Source organism: Triticum dicoccoides, chromosome 4B (assembly GCF_002162155.2).
Source record: "Triticum dicoccoides isolate Atlit2015 ecotype Zavitan chromosome 4B, WEW_v2.0, whole genome shotgun sequence".
NCBI lineage: Eukaryota > Viridiplantae > Streptophyta > Magnoliopsida > Poales > Poaceae > Triticum > Triticum dicoccoides.
Window position 1 is genome coordinate 20,173,887 of NC_041387.1, and position 21,801 is coordinate 20,195,687.

General features: G+C 45.0%; 3 protein-coding genes across 5 annotated transcripts in view; 1 reads left to right on the forward strand and 2 right to left on the reverse strand.

Annotated features, from left to right (window-relative positions):
- The window catches only part of LOC119294659 (GDSL esterase/lipase At5g03810-like), a 5,749-nt gene extending 1,355 nt beyond the window's left edge, over nucleotides 1–4,394 (forward strand). The window contains exons 4-5 of the mRNA XM_037572890.1: nucleotides 3,517–3,775; nucleotides 3,867–4,394. Coding sequence (XP_037428787.1) covers nucleotides 3,517–3,775; nucleotides 3,867–4,060 — 453 coding nt within the window. The 3' untranslated portion in view covers nucleotides 4,061–4,394. The remainder of the gene's footprint in view (nucleotides 1–3,516; nucleotides 3,776–3,866) is intronic.
- Nucleotides 4,395–4,465: 71 nt separating this feature from the next.
- Nucleotides 4,466–15,002, reverse strand: LOC119294658 (E3 ubiquitin-protein ligase UPL7-like). 2 transcript variants are annotated; one of them, XM_037572889.1, is made up of 15 exons: nucleotides 14,869–15,002; nucleotides 14,678–14,800; nucleotides 12,771–13,011; nucleotides 10,967–11,550; nucleotides 9,377–10,357; nucleotides 8,956–9,287; nucleotides 8,527–8,559; nucleotides 8,355–8,444; nucleotides 8,011–8,263; nucleotides 7,200–7,370; nucleotides 7,018–7,110; nucleotides 6,118–6,225; nucleotides 5,212–5,328; nucleotides 5,022–5,111; nucleotides 4,466–4,847 (listed from the first exon to the last, which is right to left on the reverse strand). In XM_037572889.1, the coding sequence occupies exons 1-15, from the start codon at nucleotides 14,947–14,949 to the stop codon at nucleotides 4,764–4,766; spliced, it is 3,381 nt and encodes a 1,126-aa protein (XP_037428786.1). In that variant the 5' UTR covers nucleotides 14,950–15,002; the 3' UTR covers nucleotides 4,466–4,763. The 2 variants fall into 2 exon arrangements, with proteins under 2 accessions (XP_037428786.1, XP_037428785.1); XM_037572888.1 differs by having other exon boundaries at nucleotides 8,355–8,633.
- A 1,296-nt stretch (nucleotides 15,003–16,298) lies between these two features.
- LOC119294660 (GATA transcription factor 18-like) lies at nucleotides 16,299–20,879 on the reverse strand. Of its 2 annotated transcripts, none has more exons than XM_037572891.1 (8): nucleotides 20,556–20,879; nucleotides 19,589–19,675; nucleotides 19,370–19,506; nucleotides 17,991–18,113; nucleotides 17,791–17,896; nucleotides 16,917–16,976; nucleotides 16,727–16,821; nucleotides 16,299–16,648 (listed from the first exon to the last, which is right to left on the reverse strand). In XM_037572891.1, exons 1-8 carry the CDS (start codon nucleotides 20,826–20,828, stop codon nucleotides 16,576–16,578), a joined length of 954 nt encoding a protein of 317 aa, XP_037428788.1. In that variant the 5' UTR covers nucleotides 20,829–20,879; the 3' UTR covers nucleotides 16,299–16,575. The 2 variants fall into 2 exon arrangements, with proteins under 2 accessions (XP_037428788.1, XP_037428789.1); XM_037572892.1 differs by having other exon boundaries at nucleotides 17,994–18,113; nucleotides 20,556–20,877.
- Nucleotides 20,880–21,801: the final 922 nt, after the last annotated feature.

Below are 21,801 nucleotides of genomic sequence, written 5' to 3' on the forward strand. Positions count from 1 at the left end.
CCCCCCGCCGCAAAAAAAAAAAAAAAGTGATGTTCATGATGAGTCTTGCTCTTGGTAGAATTAATGGTACTAGATGAATCGAAAATGCATGGTCAATTTAACCATATCTCTCAGTTGCTGGCACCAAGTTGTCCGACTGTTCTAGTTCTAGATAAAATGAAGTTACTTCCTAGCTACTCCCTCGTTCCCAAATATATTTGTCCTTTTAGAGATTTCAATAAGTGACTACATACAAAGCAAAATGGATGAATCTACACTCTAAAATATTGTAGTGCTGGTGCATGCTGAGGACTGAGCTCGTACTCCGAATGTTGTAGTCCATTTGAAATATCTAGAAAGACAAATATTTAGGAAACGGGGGTGTAATTAATTAGGGGGTAAATTAATTTTGGATTTCAGATCATTTTGCAAAGCAATATAGACTTTCCTCTTAACAAAGTACTAGTGCACCATATATATATAGTACGTGCTGGTGCATGCTGAGGTTACTGCATGCATAGTTCAAATTAGCCAATCTAGTTAAAAGGTGGTGATAGTTGCTTGCACTAGAGTGTAGAGTGAGATGGAGTTATGGTGAAACTTGAATCTGGAGCAGACAGGCAATTGAATAACCTGCAGTAGCAGTATAGTAGAGTGTGTAAATGGATTGAAGGCCACAGTGCTATGGATAGGACCGCAGGGAGGGATTGAATGGCCTCAGTAACTCCGCTGCTCAACCAACATGGGTTGGTGGTTTCTGACGAGCAGGGTGCAACACTAGCCCTACCTCATGGGCACGGTACAGACATATTTCACCCATCACAAATTTAGGCGGCCTCAACCACCACGCACGCACAGGCGGTAATTTTCCCGTTGCCCTTATCCTCCTGATCATACCCTGGTGCACCCATGTGCGAAAACACAGCGCGCGGCATCGGTCCCTGTTGCATGATCTCTTCTCCCTCACCAATCCTGGTAAGGTAAATGCATCTGCACCATGGATGGATACATATGTCCATGGATTCACATCCATGCCAAGGCAAAACCTGCAACATTTCCCTGCATCTGCATGCCTCCTTTACTACCACGCATATGAGGGCATCTCCAGCCGCGCCCCCAAGAAGGCCTCCCCAGGCGATTTTCTCGCGCCGGCGCCGAAAAAACGGCCCAGTCGCGCCCCCAGGACGCCGAAAATCGCCGGCTTGGGCCGAAAACAGCGCCGGCGGACCCAGCCCGAACCCGGCGTGCTGGGGGGCGCCCGGGGGCGCCGGGGCGAGTTGTTTTGGCGCGAAGAAGCCGCGGGCCAGCCGCGTCAGCGACCCAGGCGCCTCGTCTTCCCCCAACGGCCTCGGGTTCCGCGGGAATCAATGGCAAGGCTGCCGCCGGTCAGCCTTGCCATTGATTCCTTCACGGGCGGCGCGTCACGGGGCGGCGCCGACGCCTCCCCTCCCTCGCACGCGTACACACGGCGCGGCCCCGGCTATAAAAGCCGGTGGCCTCCACTCCGCTTCCTGTGCACACCAGCCCCGCCCCCGCCCCCCTCGCCGCCGTCCAGCCCTCCCTCTCCCTGCCTCTCCCGCGCACCGTCGCCGACGCCATGGCCGAACGCTTCCCAGGGGACGAGGCGGCGGCCAACGGCTTCGGCCGCCGTTCGCTTCGCCTCCAGGAGTCCTGGCTTCTGTTCCAGGCGAACATCTCGGCGCCGCCGGACATGCGCGCCGGGCCGTCGGGATGGAGGCTCAGCGCCGGGGGGGTGCCCATTCCCCCTTTGCCCGACGCCGCGGCGAAGCCGGAGTACTTCGCCGACGAGGTTGACGTCGTCCGCGCGTCCCTCACCGACGCCGAACGGTCCCTCCCCCAGTACGCCGCCGACAACCACGCCGCCTGGGCGGCGTACTTCGAGCGCCGACAGCAGCAGCGCCTCGCGTCCACCAACGGCGCGCCTGTGGTCGCCGGGCGGCAAAACAGCGAGGGGCGCCACCTCTGGTGGGGCGTGCTCACGCACCTCGAGGGCGGCAACGACCCACCGTTGGCATACCCCCCGGCGACGCACCGGCGCGCCGGGGCATGGGCGCCAAGGCGGTTCGGGTCAGCCTCCTCCTCTTCCTCCTCCCGATCCTCCCGATCCTCCTCACACTCCTCCGGAACCCCGGCCCTGCTCGCCGTCAAGGCCGAGCCTGCGTCGGAGTCACCGCTCGGTCGGCGCAATCGCAGCGTCGGCATCGTCATCCACGAGGGCGGCCGGCGCGCTTCGTCCTCGGTTCCTCCGCGCTTCGTCAAGCCGAAGACGGAGCCGGGAATGGTGCCAGTGAAGACGGAACCGGGGCTGGCGCCAGTGAAGACGGAGCCAGGCCTGGCGCTGGCGACGGCGGAACTCGTCGACGACGACGCGGTCCTGGAATGGGCGCGCCAGGACTCCATTGCGATGGAGAAGGCGCGCCGGGAGAAGGCGAAGGAGCGCCAGCGCGCCGAACTGCGCCGCTTCGCGGAGCGACGACGCGGCCGCGACGAAGGCGGAGTCGTCGTCCTGTGCGACAGCGACGACGACGACGCGCCGCCGCCAGTCCACCATGGCGACGTCGGGTCCAGCCGGGGCGTCCACGTCAAGGAGGAGAAGGCCGACGACGACGATGGCAGCGACGGCGCCGACGACTTCAGCGCATTTCTTTTTTAAATTAGCTTAGGTTTTAATAATGCAATGAAAATGGGCGAATTTGGCCGAAATTCGCCATGTTCGGACGTAATTTAACTGTTCTTCGTCATATCTTCGCCGAACGGGCCCTCCCTAATTTTTTTTGCACTCGCCTGTTAGCGGCTCTGGGGGTCGACGGCTGGGCGACGACTCGCCCCAGGGCCTTTTTTTTCGCCGGCTCACCCCCAGGTGGCGCTTTTAGACGCCCCCTGGCCAACGGCTGGAGATGCCCTGACCCTGCAATGGCGACCGTTCTCGCACCCACGGTCAATGCCCGCCATTACTAGCTATAGTTTTCAACAGCTTACCGCGTCACATGCATGGCGGACCGGCCTTGTTCCTGCCTGCATGAAGACGCTGACACGGTTGGTCGCTGGCTGCTAGATCATAACAGTAATGAGGCACACTCGCCAGTGCATGCATGCAACGGCCATGTACTCCCTCCGCTTTCTAAATATAAATCCTTTTAGACATTTTAAATGGACTACAACATACGAATGTATTTAAACATATTATTTTAAAGCGTAGATTCACTCATTTTGTTTTCCATGTAGTCACTTGTAGAAATATATAGAAAAATTTATATCTAGAAAGGCTTATATTTAGGAAGACTTATATTTAGGAACGGAGCAAGTAGGAGAGAAGGTATCGTTCTCAAGTCGTGCGTAGACTGTCATCCGTGAAGCAATTTCGATATAGAACCGCGTACACCTGGGGTAGAAAGAAACAAACAGGCAAGAGCTGGTCACTTCGTACGTACTACGTACTGTACTGGTACTACTATGGAGTGTGACGAGTGACTGAATGAATGGCATCCATGAACTAAAACGGTTGCATGCATGCAGAGGCTGTACGGGCTGGGAGCGCGGCGGATCGGGGTGACGTCGCTGCCGCCCATGGGGTGCCTGCCGGCGTCCGTCACCCTCTTCGGCGGCGGCGGCGGGGGCGGCTGCGTGGAGCGGCTCAACAACGACTCCCTCACCTTCAACGCCAAGCTGCAGGCGGCGTCGGACGCGGCCAAGAAGCGGCACTCGGACCTCAAGCTCGTCGTCTTCGACATCTACAACCCGCTGCTCAACCTCGTCGCCGACCCCATGAGCGCCGGTACGTGATCCGTCCGACGTACGCCTGGTTGATGTGTCAACGGTTGATGAACTTACTGATGAAGTGATTTGATGGATGCACTGCACTGCAGGGTTCTTCGAGTCTCGGCGCGCGTGCTGCGGGACGGGGACGATCGAGACGTCGGTGCTGTGCCACCAGGGGGCGCCGGGGACGTGCGCCAACGCCACCGGCTACGTCTTCTGGGACGGCTTCCACCCCACCGACGCCGCCAACAAGGTGCTCGCCGACGCGCTGCTCCTCCAGGGGCTGCAGCTCATCTCCTAGCTAGCTGCTCCATCAGTCCTTCCTTCCTCGTCGCTCCAATGGCGCTCATGCCATGACTGACACCGCACCGGCCGTCTTGTGCATGTCTGTCTGTTTACTTCAGAGCTTTTCTTGCTTGTGATCTCTACTACCGGATCGTCTCTCCTGCTGTTTTGTTTGCTTTGAACTACTACTAGGTACTACTACTGTGTTTCCGTGCTTTGTGTGATGTGAATGTGGTCCGTAATGTAATATAGCGGCACTGAAAACTAGGCTTTTGCTGATTTTATTTAGTTATTATCCGTGTGGCATTATTATCAATAAAAATGTTGAACAAAGGCGTCAAGAAACAAAAGATTTTCAAAGATAACACACAAGGGGCATGAACTGCTAGAGGCTGCGCCATTTAATTCGGATCAGACGGAGTAAACAATCTTTCTTTTCAAATAATCCTTCAACCGGAAGTCTCCGACAATTTTCATACCGTGTTGCGCTCTGCTTATTTTATATACAATATATCTGTAGTTAAAAATCAGCCACAAAGGTAGACAAAAAAGGGGTCGAACATCGGCTCATGACAATCCACTCCACCCAAAACAAATCAGTGATCAAGCACAACAATACATTTACGGCAAGATGTTCAGGTTTCTGATACAATTTCGCTGCACCTCTCTCCAATCTATTCACAGCAGCAGAGCACGCACGGCAAACGTACCTCCACCGCCTACGACAGTTCAAACCCGGTGTTTGAGCTGATCGCGTACAGCAGCTTGCTCCTCAGCGTGCTCGACCGCTTGTACGTCGGAAGCTGCAGCGATTTTCCAAAGAAACAAAGGAGAATTACATGCCGTGGTGGTCAATAACGCCCAATGTGGAGCTGTTCGGACAGGTTAGGATGCCGAATAATCAATCTCGACTTTGGCATATTTCGAAAGCATCCGGGCGCAAAGACGAGACAGGGGTACCGTACGGCGGGTTGTACCTTGAGCGTATTGTAGCATGTCGAAGCAGATGGGAGGCGGTCCACGTCTTGCCCTCCGATTGAAGCCCAAAGTGTCACATCGCATGGAACCTAGGTAAACAACAACAAGGACACATGCAACTTTTGAATATACCAACCAAGCTGCTGGGAGGGAGAAACAAAAGGCTTTTCTCGGCCTGCTTGATCCAACCTTGTGAATTGTGAAACCAGGCTGCAAGTACTTGAATCCGAGCAACGGGGCTCGCGAGCAGCTCGTCACAAACTTCAGTAGCAGGCAGCGTTCTGTCGGCTTAAACCCTTTGATAACCTGCATGTTCCAGTGCTTCACACGCTGTTACGGCCCGTTTCAATTCAGCACGGTAAGATATTATATTTGCATTGCAGTTGCTCAGCAAAACAGATACTACTCCCTCCGTTCCTAAATATAAGTCTTTTTAGAGAACCCACTATGGACTACATACGGAGCAAATTGAGTGAATCTACACTCTAAAACATGTCTATATACATCCGTATATAGTTTGTAGTGAAATCTCTAAAAAGACTTACATTTAGGAACGGAGGGAGTATTTGGCTATACCAGATGGTTGTGTGTAGTGCATGCCAACGGGGGCAGCAAAGCATGCCCATCATATATTCAACACAGTTACCATCTTTTTAGCACAAAAGAAAAGAGCCCACGAGCTCCGCGAGCTAATAGCCTGGACATGTAGCATGACAGCAATGGCATAGGGTACCAACCAAAGTTTTCAGCAGTATGAAAAGCTGGCCGGTCAAAAGAAAAGAGTATTCTCGTAGCTATCAAGCTATATACATAAGAGAAATATATCTCCTGTAAACGCATGCCTACTATTTCTTGTATTTTATGTTTGGCAGTTCGATAAGCGATTGGGGACTAGTGTCATGTGGTCAGAAACTTCATTACTAATCAACTCATATACTGGCAAGTTATTTACGTCGGAACCACCCTCTCAATACTAAAGTCTGTGCCATCTACTGGTCCAATGGAGTTTGTACGATTGTACCTAGATATAAGCTTGGACACCCAAGGTCTGTGATGCATCGAGTTAAATGGCCAAAATGAGACAACTTCACATACCTCCCAAAAGAGTTTAACAGTTCGACTTGACTCGGTATAGCCACCAGTGTACTTGGTGTTGTTCCGCAGATCATCAACATCAAAATCCTGAGATCCACCTGAAAGTAACTGTGTATGTGGCAATCATACATTAGCACTGTAAACAGGGGCGTAAAAATGCAAACTACTAAACTGCAATTGCTATAGCAGATAGCAGAAATAGAAGCTTGCAAATAGATTTTAAGAACCGAGAATTTGTGCACATGCAATTAAGAGCTCTACAAAAAAGGAAGTAGACTTATAGCTGTTTTTCCTTGTAAAGTTCACATCTGATCATATTTTTGTGCAAAGGTTGGCAATTACACATACTCTAACCATCTACTCCCTCCGTTCGGAATTACTTGTCTCGGATATGGATGTATCTAGAACTAAAATACATCTAGATACATCCATTTCTGCGACAAGTAATTCGGAACGGAGGGAGTAACATGTTTCTATACTATAAATATTCAATTTTTGAAGTGCATAAGTGTACTATACTACTATCTTAGCAAGGGCCAAGGGGTGTATATATATATTCAAATTTTCCCTACATGTCAACCATATTACTACTTTCGGGGCTTATCATTATCACTACATTACTGATAGTTTGGGCCTTGGCCCAAAATTAGTATTCTCAGATTCAACTTAAAGTACTATTTTGATTTCTGCTATTTAAATCAATAATTTTGATTTATAAAATTGTAACATAATATAGCAAACTCAATAATTTTGATCTTAAATGTTGATATTTGCATTCAAGTTTATAATCTCAGAATTTATCTCTACCATTCCAGTTTAAGGAATTCTAAATCCGCTTCGAGGATCAACCATAAACGGCAATTCAGGTTCAGTAGTATCAACAAAGAATGAGAGGGTTACCTGGTTAAATTCATTTGCATTAAACAAGCTCAGCCAAGATGGTGAGATGAGATCACTGAGTCCTCTGTAAAATGCATTTGAAAACGGAAGTATCTGCAGGGTTTACGATTTTATCAGAAGATTGCTTACTGATACAGAATAAAAGCTTTTAAATCATTACAAATATGAGTGAAGTAACAAACCTGGCGGTTAAGCTTGTAGTCTGCCATCGCATGAACATAGTGCAATCTATTTTCATTTGTAACAGAGATATTTTTGCCACCCGGTCTCAGTTCATGCACGATTCTTTTCCCGCCTAACTCTTCAGTCAGAGTAAAATCCAAACAAAGTTCTTCGACGTCCCCGTCATAGTGCTGTTTGATGAAAAACCCAGTATAGAGTTGTTGTCAAAATGTGTCCATCAGATTTTACTCAGAAAGATACCTCACTGAATGCCATATTTAGTCTACATCTATAGGGAGATCTACCGTTGTCGTACGAGTTAATACATAATTATTAATCCAAAAAACCACAACAAACTTTGCTGAGGTTTAATAGACGAGGAAATATTTGCCAAAGTTATATGATGAATCATTGAATTGTAATAAATGCATGGTATTGACCAGGGTTCAGCAAACAGACGAAAAATGTTCATTATATTTGGTGTCCCTGAGAATCCCAGACCACTCCGATTCAAAAATCAAAATTTAACTTTGTCCAGTTTGAACGGTTAGCAAATTTGAATCCAAAATTATGTTGGGGGTTCTCGAGCTGTTGCCACACTTGTTGAGAAGCAGGATCGACCATGGAGCGGTTTCTATTCCTAAAATAGCTTCCAAATCTCTGGTATTGACTGCTAGAGGTTCCAGTAACTACCTATCTTGAACATACTAAATGGTTAGACATTTCAAGATTGGAAGAGCATGCTAAGAATTACTTTTTGAAATACCCATAAAGCTCACAACATTTAACTTGATCAGCGTTTTAAAGGAACCATATTAAATACTAGAATACCTTGAGTTGCATTAGACTTCTGTAAAGTTCAGAATCAAGTGTTGATAATTCATCCAAAAAACTATAGCGCCCTAGAAGTTTTTGCACAAATACTTGTGAAAAACAGTAGTCCAAGAGGATCCCCTCATAGAGTGCTTTGCCGACAACTCGACCAAGAAATTCAATCATATCAATGCCATTGTCCAAAAGCTTAGCGGAACTGCTTGGAATTATGCTACTATCAGATGTTGATGTTTGTGTAAACAGTCCATATCTGTTCAAAGAAGAAGAAAAAAGATAATATCAAAGCTTCTGCATTGGAGAAACAAAAGATTAAAGGGCTTGTAATTTCCCAGAAGGCGTACTCTGGACTGAAGGCAGCCTTGGACAGATCAGTTAAGAACTCCTTTGATAGACCACCATAGTCCAAACCAGCTTCAGGGAGGCCACATTCACTGACAAACGACACATGAATGCAAGATTTCAGCTTAGATCTAAGACAATTCAACTGCCTATATCCATCTTCAACGATATGACCTCGACGAATGACTATCTCGATGGATCCTGGACCTGGCCCAGAGACTTCACCGTTAGCTCTTCTTGATGCTTTGTCTAACTCAATAAATTCTCTAAACATCTGCACTCTGAGTAAAATACATCAAATGATGTTAAGAATAATTAGTATCGGATAAAATTGCTACAATATTAAAAAATATGCCCTGCGTGTAAAAATAAATTTGATGTAGCCACTCATCGAGCAATCCCATAAAATACACTAAGATATACTCCCTCTGTAGACTAATATAAGACCTTTTAGATCACTGAAGTAGTTGTCTAAAAGGTCTTATATTGGTTTACAGAAGAAGTACTTTGTTTTTAGGTTCAGCCATGTGCAGCATTGCATTCAGTTATGTACTGCAATACAAGAATAATAGGGCCAATGAATAAACCTAGACAGTTAAATACCTCTCCTCAAACGGATATACATGTGGTACTGTGGTAAGTACAGAGCTGCGGGTAGGAATTCCTGAAGTAGTTCCGACTAAACTAGCAAAGGCTGCCTCATGGGCTCTGGCAGCAGCTGCAATTGGAATTCTGCCAGTTCTGGCGGGTGACAACCACAGAGAACTGGGACAGAACCTGTGTCTGCTGTCCCTTTCATAGAGTAGATTAAGACATCTCACAGTCACGTCAATAAGAGGCTTGTTGCCACTTCCACTATTCTGAAGGAAAGAGTTATACACAAACGTATTGAGTGCTGATGCAATCTTCCGTTGTTGCTCTAGAGTAAAAGGAATCTGTGGAAACAGAGAAGGGAAAGCACATCATCAATACATTGGTGGAGAGAAATAGACAGAAAGATGGTGTGTGGATGAGGCAATATTACCTGTTTCTCATAAAACTCAATATCATCTAGCACAAGTAATAGATGTCCATATATTGCACAGAACAGATGCAACATGTGATTTACATCCTTCCCGATACCTTCAGATCCTTGCCTCATAGTCTCGATATCCCACAAAATTAATGCATCGTCATTAGAATTCTCAGAAGTCAAACTGTCACTCAAATTGGTGTCATCTGCATCATTTGATTTTCCTGTAATCTTATGGAACACATTTGCCCACTTTTTTGGTGTATCCTTGGCATTCCGTCTTTGCTTTGTGGAGGATATTTGCTCACCTGAACTACTTCCAGCCAATTGTTTTTCATGCTCAGGTTCCTGTGATTTGTGGCCAGTTTGCCCAAAAATTGATATTTCTAACGTTCCCCACAAATCAACAAGAAATCCCGGGGTGAATGAGAGCATGTTGAGAATAGGCAATGGACCAATAGATGGGTTCAGGGAAGAGAAAATTCTGAGCATGTAATAGTAAAAGCATATAATATCCGTTAACTTTAGGCTCCGACATTTGACCTGCCTTTGATCTAGGTCATGGTTGGTTTCCCTCTCGCGCGGAACATCCTCCTTTGCCAATATCAATAGCTTTCTAAGGTGCCACTGCTGGTAAATTGGCTTTAGAAGGTCCATAAACAATGTTCTCGTGCGGCAGCTATCACTGGTGTCAGCTTCTTCGGTAATTGATGTATTATTGGCGGCCCTATCATCAATGCAATGAAGCATTCCCTTGCTTTCTTCAAAACATTTCAGTAAGTTTTGGGAAATACGGTTAATAGCATCAACATATAGGCAACAATCTAGCCCTTGAATGAAGCAACCCAAATTGGATAAATCATCATGCTCCGTGGCTAGAGTTATAAGATTTCCAAGAGCCCAACCACAGTAGGGAATGGTACTGTTATCAACACTAGAAACCTCTGACTGCTCCAGTTTACTTATTTCTTCAAATATTCTATCCTTCGAGGTCTGCTACCACCTGCCATGGCTTGATCAGTTCGACATTTAAATTCCAATATTTAAAAAAATCACACCAACTAAATTATAAACTTTTTGGTATCCCTAGAAGGATGAACGTGTCAGGACACTACAATTCTGCACTTACAATGGAATCAACTTTTTTAATCAAGATGCCACAGTGATGAGTTGTCACTATATAGAAATACTAGGCCTAAGAACTTGCAGATGGTTAGAACATGGTAATGGAATAATATCTTTCACGAATTTGCAACTGGTTAACTTAACATTAACCGCTGGAATGATAAATTAAAATTTAATAGCTAGTGTCATAAAGAATTATACAGCAGTACATAGACCACTAACAGAGTATATATAACTAAAAAGTAAGAATAAAACAATTACCACTTCAAAAATATTAGCGGATCAACTATAACATACAGGTTTCAAGCTGCAACAATTGAGGAATACTACACGGATAGAGCAACTCATTATCATGTCAGAAACACAGGAATTTATTAGTTCAATGTCTGACTCCTTGGAGAGCAAAAGCTTCTATAGAAAATTAATGCAACAGCATACCAAATGCCTATGTCCATATCAAAATTTGAAGACCCTTACCAGTAAAATGCTGAGAGACGGTTGCAGTACAGATATGTGTTTTAGAGCAGGTAAAAGAAGAGGCGGCAGACGTTTGCAAATATACGGAATTGTGAGTATAAGTGTGAAGTATTCCTTTGCAGCACCAGTTAGATCAACACCCATGTCTGCTCTTGTAGAGTTGAAAGGGCGCAATGCAAGAGTGACTGCACTAGCAGTAACCAGGAGCTGCTCATCTGGTGCAATCGCAGAATCTATCTTCCCTGGGGTAACATGGGGACCAAAACATTTTATATATCTCCTCACACACCTATATGTACCACTCTGTCTTGTGCCAATAAATTCAATCAAAGTCTCCACAGAGGCATCAGCAGCTCTAGTATTCTCACTTGTTAAGTTTTTCCATGTTTTGCAATCAGTTAATGAGATGGCCAACCGCATAGTAAGAGTACTAATTTCAACCATGTTTACATCCTTACAACAACAATGATCACACCTGGCAAGAATGCAAGAGCACAGCGAAATCAGCTTCTTTGCCTGATAAAGCCAAATAGACCTCTCTTCTGGAAAACCCACAGCAAAGGAACAGAAGTTTTTGCTTCGATCTACATAGAAAAGATACATGTCAGTTGAAAAGGAAAGTGCATCTTCTAAAGGTGTGTGCCCAATTTGTGTGTGTTTTTGCAGCAAGCCTGAATCTAGTCAAGTTCAATTTTTTTATGCTCAGCCTAATTTACCATATTGCACTTTGACATGATGCTGATATCATCACATTCTGCACTAAACATGTAATAATTTTGTTTTATCTTCAAATATGCATGCTGGCGAGCTTCTATCAGTAATCAGCCAAGCGCCAACAGCCAGCAGACCAGCTGTCAGTTGAGAAACATTGGCCTCCACTCGACAACCAGTTTCCCACTGATCATACCAGAGGAATTCAAGTTGGAAAAAGTCAATCTTCTTGAAAATCGACGGATTTAGTACCATGGCCAGGAGGATGTGCACTGGCATGGTACTAGGAACGTGTCAGACCAGCACAAGCTTTACCCCTTTTCGACATCCTGCCCGCCAGGTAGTGAACTTCCCTGCGATCCGATCAACCAGCGCTTGGAGAGTGGATGATGGAATTTGCCGAACTGACAGCGGCAGCCCTAGATATGGGATGGGGAAATTGGTTATGGGGCAGGACAGGCCGTCACCGATGGCCTCATTGCCGCAGGCTGGCATTGGGTCGGTGCAGTGGAGCACATCGAGAAATAAACGAAGCAGCTCATGTATCGTGCCATGATCCTGATTGTCTAGGTGACAGAAGATGACAATGTCATTGGCAAAGAGGGAAACGCTCAAGGCAATATGATGGTTGGTGAGGCACTGCAGGAACCCGTCTTTGACTACCCGCTGAATCAAAGTGTTCAGGACGTCAATGAAAATCACAAAGAGCATCAGCGACAAAGGGTCGCCTTGGCGGAGTACCAAATAACAATCATGACTAATTTTGAATATGAATACAATGGCATCAATTTTGTGAAACATAGCCCACATGTTATTAATTAAATTATTGGTCAAAGCATGAATTTGGGTAGGTCAAAATACGCCTCGCATATAGAAACATAGGGAGTAGTTTATTTCTCTTAAGTTTAAAATTAATTTATTGTAAACTAGGACATCCCCATACAGGGATCGAAAATTCTATATATTATATTTATATTATCCTCAAAATTAGAAAAGGAAAAGACTCAAAGAGGAATATGTTCCTAAAATGCTCAAGCTTACCACACATACCAGAATCACTGAAAGCAGAAGTTTGATTAATAAAAAGGCATACCCATTGAGTTTATGCTATTCAAGATGATTTTGAAGCATCTTGAGATAGACTTCACAGTCTTGGTCTGTTGCCAATTGTACCAGCTTGATGGTTGAGTAATGAAGAAAAGAAATGGCCTAAGCATCTTGCTCGATATCCATTGATTTGTCAGGTTGATGTCAGGCTGGTTTACTAATACTTCCCACTCTTCATGAAGTTGTTCTGTAACCTTTCTGATAAGATGGTATCTTCTCCATATTCGCTGGCAGAAGTAAAACAGTAACAGGGAAATCCATTATATGAGTATACAACACAAAATCATTGAAGCAAAGCACAACACCTATGTAGCTCTACATGAACACTTTGACAGGGATGTCGCATCTATTTTGACTACATTGGGAATTTTATATTATGTTTTTTCTTCATGGTTGGCAGAAAAACACATGAAGAAATTTACAAATTTATAGGTGCTTCAGGATATGATTATAAGGATAAACGATAAAATAATCTACTGACAGATCACCAAAGGCATGCTTCGTTATATTTATTAAATATTCCAGTTTGTTAGGGCCTCCATATCCATCAACTTACTAGAAAATTCAGAAGGTGTTTAACATCAAATACCTTCCAGCGATGTCTGTATAGAGGGACATTAAACAAAAAATCAGAAGGTGTCAACACCACAAGTACCGATTCAGTTGCCCATAAAGGGAAGTTAGCAGATACATAGCCATGTCGTTCAATTCTATTGCCCCCACGTAGCTCTCAAGAACTTCCTCTTCCCCGTGTCTACTATAAAGCTGTAGATCTCTCATCCATCTGTTGTTATTTAGCCCTCTCCAGAATAGTTGTACCAACAACTTCATCCTCTGTCAGTGTCAGCCAAAAAGGTCGGCCACAAAAATGAAAAGGCTAACAATATCAATGTTTGACATTATCACTGGTCTTTGCCTCGTGTTAGTCACGAACATCACATTCTGCTAGCCGTATGAGCATTATCGATATGCTCAAGCTAAGCACATGCTCATCGTTCACAGTAGAACCATTGAAGCTTCTGTCTTATGTATAATAATTATGTCATTTACTCTGATACCCGCGAATAAACAAATAGGATGAACAATGAAATCATGAATCCTTCTTTTTAAATCGTCATTTGAGATTTATTAAGACCTTGTGAATTGCTAGTGCTCTTCCTTGAAACCTGTCATTAGTTTCTGAGTAGTTCAGCAGGATCTCACGATCAAACATTTTGAGAATCACAGTGAGTCAAGTCTAGCAAACTCTTTAGGGCGATGCAAGAACCAAAAATCAGCGAGTCGTTACGCTTCAATAGTTCATCCAACATGGGGGTAGGTTGCGGCGTGATTGAAACTACGGTCTTAGGATTTCTGCACAGCTTCTGGAGTGTGGAGTTCATTCCTACTTCAAAGTAGAAAACCCCACTGATCTCAAGTTTCTTTGTTAGGACGCTGGTGCGGAAACCTGAACCCAACTCCTAGATTCGGCACCAGCAACACTAAAACCTACTTGTGCCCAGGTCAAGATTGTTTGTTACTAGTTCAATGTGCATCTAAATTTTTTATTAGTACTCAGGATTCACAAACCGCTAGCCAGAAGCCCAGAACCACAATTAAAACAGCATTCCAGAAATCTCCCTATGTGATTCAGGCCAGGCCAATCAAATCGGTGTCCCCAAATTCTTCAGGTCAATTGTTTGTGCCAGACAGACGAGGCGCAGCCAGATCCACCAAAGTATAGCAAAATAAATTGAGCAAACAGCCCATGGTCATGAGCAGCGATCAGAATTCGGGATTCCAGATAGATTAATTGGGCGCGGGGGTGGGCTGGTGGATGGTGGTCGGGTATAGTGGCACGCAACAGGTGTGGGCGGCTGAGGAGGGGGGGGCGGGTGCGGCGACGGCGGGTACCTGGATGGTGAGGGCGGCGGCGGCGGCGCGGCGGAGGTGGCTACGGAGCTGGCGCTCCTCGGAGACCTTCTGCAGCAGCGCGTCGCGGGTGATCTCCCTGGCGCTGGACCCCCTCAGCGACACCTGCGGGCAAACTGTTTAGGTCGGGGAGGGAATGGGCGGAGGAGGGCGAGAGGGGAGGGGGTGGGTACCTGGCGGTGGCCGGAGGGCGGGACCGACATCGCCGGCGGCGAGGAGGTGGAGGGAGGCTGCTTCTGCATCCCGTGGCGCATGAGCCGAGAGAGAGGGAGAGACAGATGGACGCGTCCGCCCGCGAGTGGGCTGTCTGTCGTCGCTAGGCCGAGCCGAGACCCGGTCTGAGAAGGAAATTGCATAGTCTCTCTCAAAAAAATTGAATAATAATTTTCCTTTAAATAACGTCAGATTTTTAGGCACGGCAAATCACTTATTATGAAAAATTATATTATCATGAGTATGGCAATTTCTTTAACAATTGTGACGAATCCTTTCCGTGTTCATTTTTTTTGCCAGCAATTGTCATGCTCGCTAAAAGAATGTCATCCTCGTGACAACATAATTTGTCATAAAAAATATTCAATTTTCCATGTCTAAAAGTCTGACATCAGTTTCTTTTTACATAGTACAACACACACAGGCGCAGGCATCATCGCCATGTACGCGTGCACACAAATCTTAGACTATCCACAGTGGGAGTAACATAGGTAGTAACATCACACATATCTAGATAAAATGGCAAGCAATAAATGAAGAAAAAGAGGCATGTGGTAACATAGCTAGTTACTACTAGTATGAGTAACATCACACATATCAAGGCAAGATGAGTCTATAGCATAATAAATGAAGTGTTGCATGTTACCACACATATGTTACTCCCCACTATAGAGGTAGTAACTTAGATTAGTAACATGGGCATGTTACTACCCATTGTGGCTAGTCTTACCCCTATGAGCACCTTTGGAAGACCGAGCCGCCATGCCTTAAGTTTGACCAAAAGAAATTGAATAATCACAACAATTTAATGCCACGTCTTGTGATTTTCCCATTTTATAATGTAGTGTGTGTGGATTATTTTCTAAAACCACGATTCATCAACTTTGATCAAGTTTGCAAAAAAAAAAATGTACATCTATGATATATACAAAATAAATACCATTATATACATCAGAAGATATACTTGCATATTGTATTTATGTATTTATTTGTTATTATTTATTGTTGGGATATTTTTCTCAATAAGCCTTGTCAATCTCTAAATGGTTTGACTTTTGAAAATGACACAAACACTACAATTATGGAGTTGACGGAGCTGCACTTGTTTTCACACTGATTTCTCATCATGTATCCAGATGGCATATATACATATGCAAATACAGGGAACAAATACACCTGACGACACGATTCACCGTATCGCTATCGCAAAGGGCAGACAAATGATAGGCTGATGTGCTAGGGCAGTTGTTAGTCAGACAAGAGTACACACAACTGCATAAGTCTATTTTGGGAGGGGCACAAAGGAGGCAAAAAAAGAGAAAGGCTCGGCGAACAAGCGAACAAACTAACTTCCCTTCAGAATCAGAAAAAGCAACCCGGGAGTCCCACGAAAGACCAAGATCGTAAAACGATCGATCAATGTGATTATGCAAATGCGCTGCTCGCAAAGGGCAGCCGAATGTAACACCTCGAATGCCAACATCGTGTCGATTCGATCAGACGCTCTTATGTTAATTACGTACATATCTGGCGCTGGCAATCAGTATTTTGATGTACACTTGATGACAATCAGTATTCCTGATTAGCGGATCCTGTGTTTCGTGAATTTTGGCTACACAAGATGAATTCGGGGTCTTTTGGGTTCGATGATCAAATGCTGATGTAAATTATTCTGACTGCGCTTTCGGCGCTCCTTCCATCGCAGCAGCAGTTGCGTTTGCAGTCACACTGTTATCCATGCTGCAAAAGACGAGAGAGAGAGTCAGAGTTAATCGATTGCCTGAATCACTTGAAAAGGAAGCAACGGGGCGTGCTCACGCTTCGCCGTTGCTTGGAGCGACGTCGTAGTTGTTTGGAGCTGGCAGTGCTTTGACATCGGTTCCGGTCTGACACTGGGCGACAGCAGTGTTGCACTAAGAGGGGCATGGAAGATTCAGGGTTCGTTAGGTATGCATAAAAAGCAGCGATCACCCAATGGATGATCAATAGTGATGATGAAGAAACGAACCTGCTCAATTGCAAGCATAGGAGCTTCAACTTTTGCCTTGGAGCAACTTCTCAGGGTGCCCTGCATAAAATCCAATATACAGAAATAAATAGCTGCAAGTCCAAAATGGCAGAACCAACAAGCGCAAGTATGATGAAGTCAGAAAAAGATAATTAAATCTTGAAACTGAAGACAGGTCATTGCACGGAGAATCACCACCACCTATTTCTATGATTCTTTCCGCTCTTAAGTAGAGACAATAGCAGCACATGAGTAACTTGTCTAACACTGCTAAAACGATGAAAAAGATAGGGTCCATTTCTTTTCATATGTAACAGTTTATTTCCTTTCTGCAAGCTTATTTATGGTTCTGACGTCTCGCAGCCATAGAAACCTCGGAGCTTTTCTACTGAAGCAAGTGTATCGGCATATCACATACCTCCATGACTACAGGAAGTAACAAGGGAGAAACTGAAAACTAAATATGTGACAACTTCAACAGGCAGCATAGTTGAATTAACCATGTCTTCATGACTCGGTTGAAATATTCAATGGATCCTTATCCACCAAGTTGCTAACAAGCATGCACCATTGCTGCAAGTCCACAACACTGGGACAAGATGACAGAACAAAGTCGCATTAACATGTGCCCTGTGACACCATCACAGCAAGCATGGTGTTAAGATGACGTTGTTAAGACATGGTTATTTCAATTTGCAACCACACAATGCAACTCCACCTCCATTGAAATATTACTGTGTTTGCTAAAGCATGAAAGGCATATAAAGGGGTTGTTTAGGACATTAAGAAAGAAGAAAAAAAAACATGCATCATACTGTATCTATCAGAAAGGAAGAAAAAATAACAGTCTAGCATGTTAAGGATGAGATTGTACCTTGTTGGCCCACATCAGTCCACAAGCATTGCACAAAGTCCTTGGACCAGCTGGACCACGACGCATTGCCGGTGTCATCTTTTCACTAGTGCCACAATTCTGACACCTGTAACAAGTATGATACGGGGAAAAGGGGTCATCCCTTTCCCGTTCAATAACATAACGACAGAAAAAGTGGATCAAGTGATCAAAGATAAGACAACTTTGATTCTCGAGACAGGAAATCTTGGCCTGAGCCCTGGGAGACAGGATCACAGCCTGGAGAAGGGGACTCCCCCTCCAAATTCGCTCTTCCAACAAATTGCCCCTTCCGACGCTGCATCCTGAGAGATTAGTTAGAAATATGAGCATCAAATTCTTAAGACATGCGATGTTCCTTACAACTAATTGCTACTTGAAGTTGGAACCATGGCTTGACGTCTGATGTATAGGATCTATCTTCCCCTTTTGTACCTCATAGGAACCACTATATTCCCCAACCTAGCCTCTAGCCAGCCATGCCTTGCTTGCAGCATCTACCCTGATGATCACAGACCTCTATATTCCTCAACAAACATGCAGTATGCTATCAGACAGTGGCATATGGCAACCATCATGCCAACCAAGGTCTCAGCTTTTCTTCCTTGTGAATATTTGTTGGATCAAATTTTGACCAAGCAAATACAAGATAGAACAAATTGTGTGGTTCCCTTGGTTGAAGATTTAGGACAAACTAAGATGGATAAGACAACATGTTCAAATGAACTAAAGCCTAAGGAAACATTGTGGGCCACAATATCTCCTCCAATTACAAATATAATGCTTCGAAACTACAGCATTTTTCATACTTAACTGTCAAAATGGATGTAAACTTTAACATATCTGTGTACATCATTTACAGTGTCTTGTTTTTTTCAAGAATGGTAAGGTGGATACTTGTGAATATATATCCACACAAAGGAGCACAAAATAACTGTAAAAAAATAAAGGCCCGGAGAACAGATGACGGCTTACTAGACTCCTTCAGCAAGCAAAAGAAAGATAACACAAAACCCTGCTTCCTACCTTTTCTGAAGGAAAATTTTTACTCTGGAAACTAATTTTGTATGCGATCTTTTTTAAACTCGGGTATCCAGCATTTTTTTAATATATTCCCTTTGTCAAGGTATCAAAAAATCCGTCTGTGCTTTCCAAGGAAAGGAGGGTTATGTCAAAATTTAGAAGACCGAATACATACAGTACATAAGGACCTATTACAGAACTGGTCATCTTAGAATCACTTCTTGCAAGGTCACCTGGTTTCGAAGCATGAATGGCATGGGTCTGATTAAGCAGTAGGCACAACAATGATATGGGTCTGATTAAGCAGTAGGCACAACAATGATATGGGTCTGATTAAGCAGTAGGCACAACAATGATATGGGTCTGACTAATGCAGTAACTAATGAATTAGTTCCTCGATAGATATAATGATAAGGATTATGACTGATCCAAAATAAACTAAATACCGATGCCATGGTGCATGGTTCATTCACAGCTTTACTGATAATACTTGGTGGTACAATAGACAACTGACAAATCTGGCAGGCTAGGTACAAACCTGTGTGCCACTTCTTTGCGTACAGCATAGCGTATTTGCTTATCAAAATTTCTCCCCTTGCGTTTTTCGCGGAACCTGATGAGTGAAGCAACCCTTTTTGCAGGAATGTCTGTCCTCTGAAGTAAATCCTCATAACCCTGCACAAGAATGCTAACATTACATCATAAAGGGACAAACATTGTTGATTAACATATATGCAGCCGAGTAATTTCCACGTACCCTATTTTCACGTTGACTGGGTAAAACCATGGCAGATAAACCCGGTGGAATTTCACCAGTTCCTAACAGTAACAGGACAGCTTGAACCTGGAAAAAGGACTTCAACTTAGATAAAACAGAACAGCACGAAGGAGCACCAAATTAAAATCTGGATATAACAACAGATTTTTCTATATACCTGGATATAGGTAATACTCCCTCCGTTCCTAAATATAAGTCTTTGTAGAGATTCCACTATGGACTATATACGAAACAAAATGAGTGAATCTACACTCTAAAATGCATCTACATACATCCGTATGTGGTCCATAGTGAAATCTCTACAGAGGCTTACATTTAGGAACGGAGGGAGTATCAAGTATGGCCATACCAACTAATAATTACAAATCCCTCTTAAAAAACAACTAAAAAGTGTCATTACAAGCCATCATCTACTTGGCTTACAGCTAGTTATGGCAAGAAACCCTATGAGTTGATAGCAAACTGCCAAAAGTGGCAAGGACTAATGCTTCTGCCAGTGGTACAGTACGGAAGTAACCCATTATTGTGAGCTACTGAGGTTATGTACTGTTCAATTCATAAAAACTAGCCTAGTTTCCTATAGGCATCATTGAAGTTGATAATTCTGTGGCTATTCAAATCCCACATGACCAAGGAAAATATTTTCAAGTTCTAACCACCAAAACAAATAGCATCATACTACCAATCTGAGCCATTTGTTTCGGCCGATGTAACTGAACTCGTCACCGTAAGCAAGCGGTGAGATATGCACAGAACAGCTGCACTAACCCTGATCAATTATACAGTAACACGCCTTGCTAGAATGATTAAACCGAAAATTCTCAACATCAAATTAAGTATTCAATCCCCGCGCATGAGTGTCAAACGCATCAATTTGCTAGCTCGGTCGCGTGAGATTTTCGCTTCCATGTAACATGAATGAACACAGAGCGAGGGGGGAGGAGACCTTGTCAGGGGTGACGGACTCGAAGACGTAGACCTCGCCCTGGAACAGCAGCGTCAGCTGGTTCGGGTTCCCCGGAAAGGCCGAGACCGGTTCTGGGGCCGCCGGCGACGGCGGCTCCTCGGCAGGTGGCAGCTCCTCCTCCTCCTCCTCCTCCTCCTCTTCCAACTCATCGTCCTCCTCCTCTTCCTCCTCCGCGTCGTCCTCGTCGCCGGCTGCCGCGGCGGCGTCGCGCATCTCGGCGTCGGGCCCCTGGGCGGAGGCCGGGTCGGACATGGCCGGTGGTGGCGGGGCTCACGCAACCCTAGATGGGGAAATGGAAGGTGGTGATGCGGCGCGGGCAGCTTGTCTAGTTCGTGAAACGTGTGGTGATGCGATGGAATAGGCGTGTGGGATCACTCTCTTTTTCCACGTTTCATTTTGCTTGGGATTGCTTTTGTGTACAAAATGATACCACAAACTAAAACATTTATTATTGCTCCTTCATTTTGCTTGGTCGCTTTATGTACAAAATGTTATGGCGTTGTATAAAGTCAAACTTTATAAACTTTCATAGAATTTACAGAGAAAAATATTAACATATACAATACAAAATCAATACTCCTTCCGTCCGAAAAAGCATGTCACCGTGACAATTTTGCAAACGACGCACTCCTCCCCGCTCGTCTCCCCCGCCGGAGCCCCCCTGCTCGAATCCCCCCGCAGTTTCCGCGTGCGTCGCCATAGATTCCCCGGGCCTCGCCGGAGCTCCGACCTCCTCCAACAGAAGCCGCGGACCACCGCCGCAGCTGCCATGCTCCACCACCGCCACAGCTCCCATGTTCCTCGACGCCGCAACTTTCTCCTCCGCTGCTCCGTCCTGCTCGCGCAGCTCCCGCTCGCTTGCCTCCCCTAGCTTCCCCCCTCCCTAGTGACCATTGTGCTCTGCTCCGGCTGATATATGGTGGTTGCGAGGCGGAACGCGCCGGATCCGGGCCACCACCGGCAGGAGACGACAGGAGACGTAGCCAACGAGCCCCACGACAGCAAGCTCCCCCTTGCGTGCTCGATGAGGAATACGGCGGCGGCGACGACGTCTTCTTGGTAAGTTATGCCTCCCCCTTCAATTCCCCTCCATGATTTATGTGTCAAAACTGATTTTTGTACTGAAATTGTTGGTAGAGATTCTACTGAAATTGTTGGTAGAGATTCTAGAGGAATTGTTCGACAGGCTACTGAAATCTTATTGTTCGACAGACTACTAAAATTT

Coding starts and splice junctions, on each gene's coding strand:
- LOC119294660 (XM_037572891.1), bottom strand. CDS start 20,828: ATGTCCGACCCGGCCTCCGCCCAGGGGCCCGACGCCGAGATGCGCGAC. Junction 19,676..20,555: donor AGTCCGTCACCCCTGACAAG/GTCTCCTCCCCC, acceptor TCCTTTTTCCAG/GTTCAAGCTGTCCTGTTACT. Junction 17,897..17,990: donor CTGTCTCGAGAATCAAAGTT/GTCTTATCTTTG, acceptor TACTTGTTACAG/GTGTCAGAATTGTGGCACTA.
- LOC119294658 (XM_037572888.1), bottom strand. CDS start 14,949: ATGCGCCACGGGATGCAGAAGCAGCCTCCCTCCACCTCCTCGCCGCCG. Junction 14,801..14,868: donor CGCCCTCCGGCCACCGCCAG/GTACCCACCCCC, acceptor GTTTGCCCGCAG/GTGTCGCTGAGGGGGTCCAG. Junction 9,288..9,376: donor TTGAGTTTTATGAGAAACAG/GTAATATTGCCT, acceptor CTGTTTCCACAG/ATTCCTTTTACTCTAGAGCA.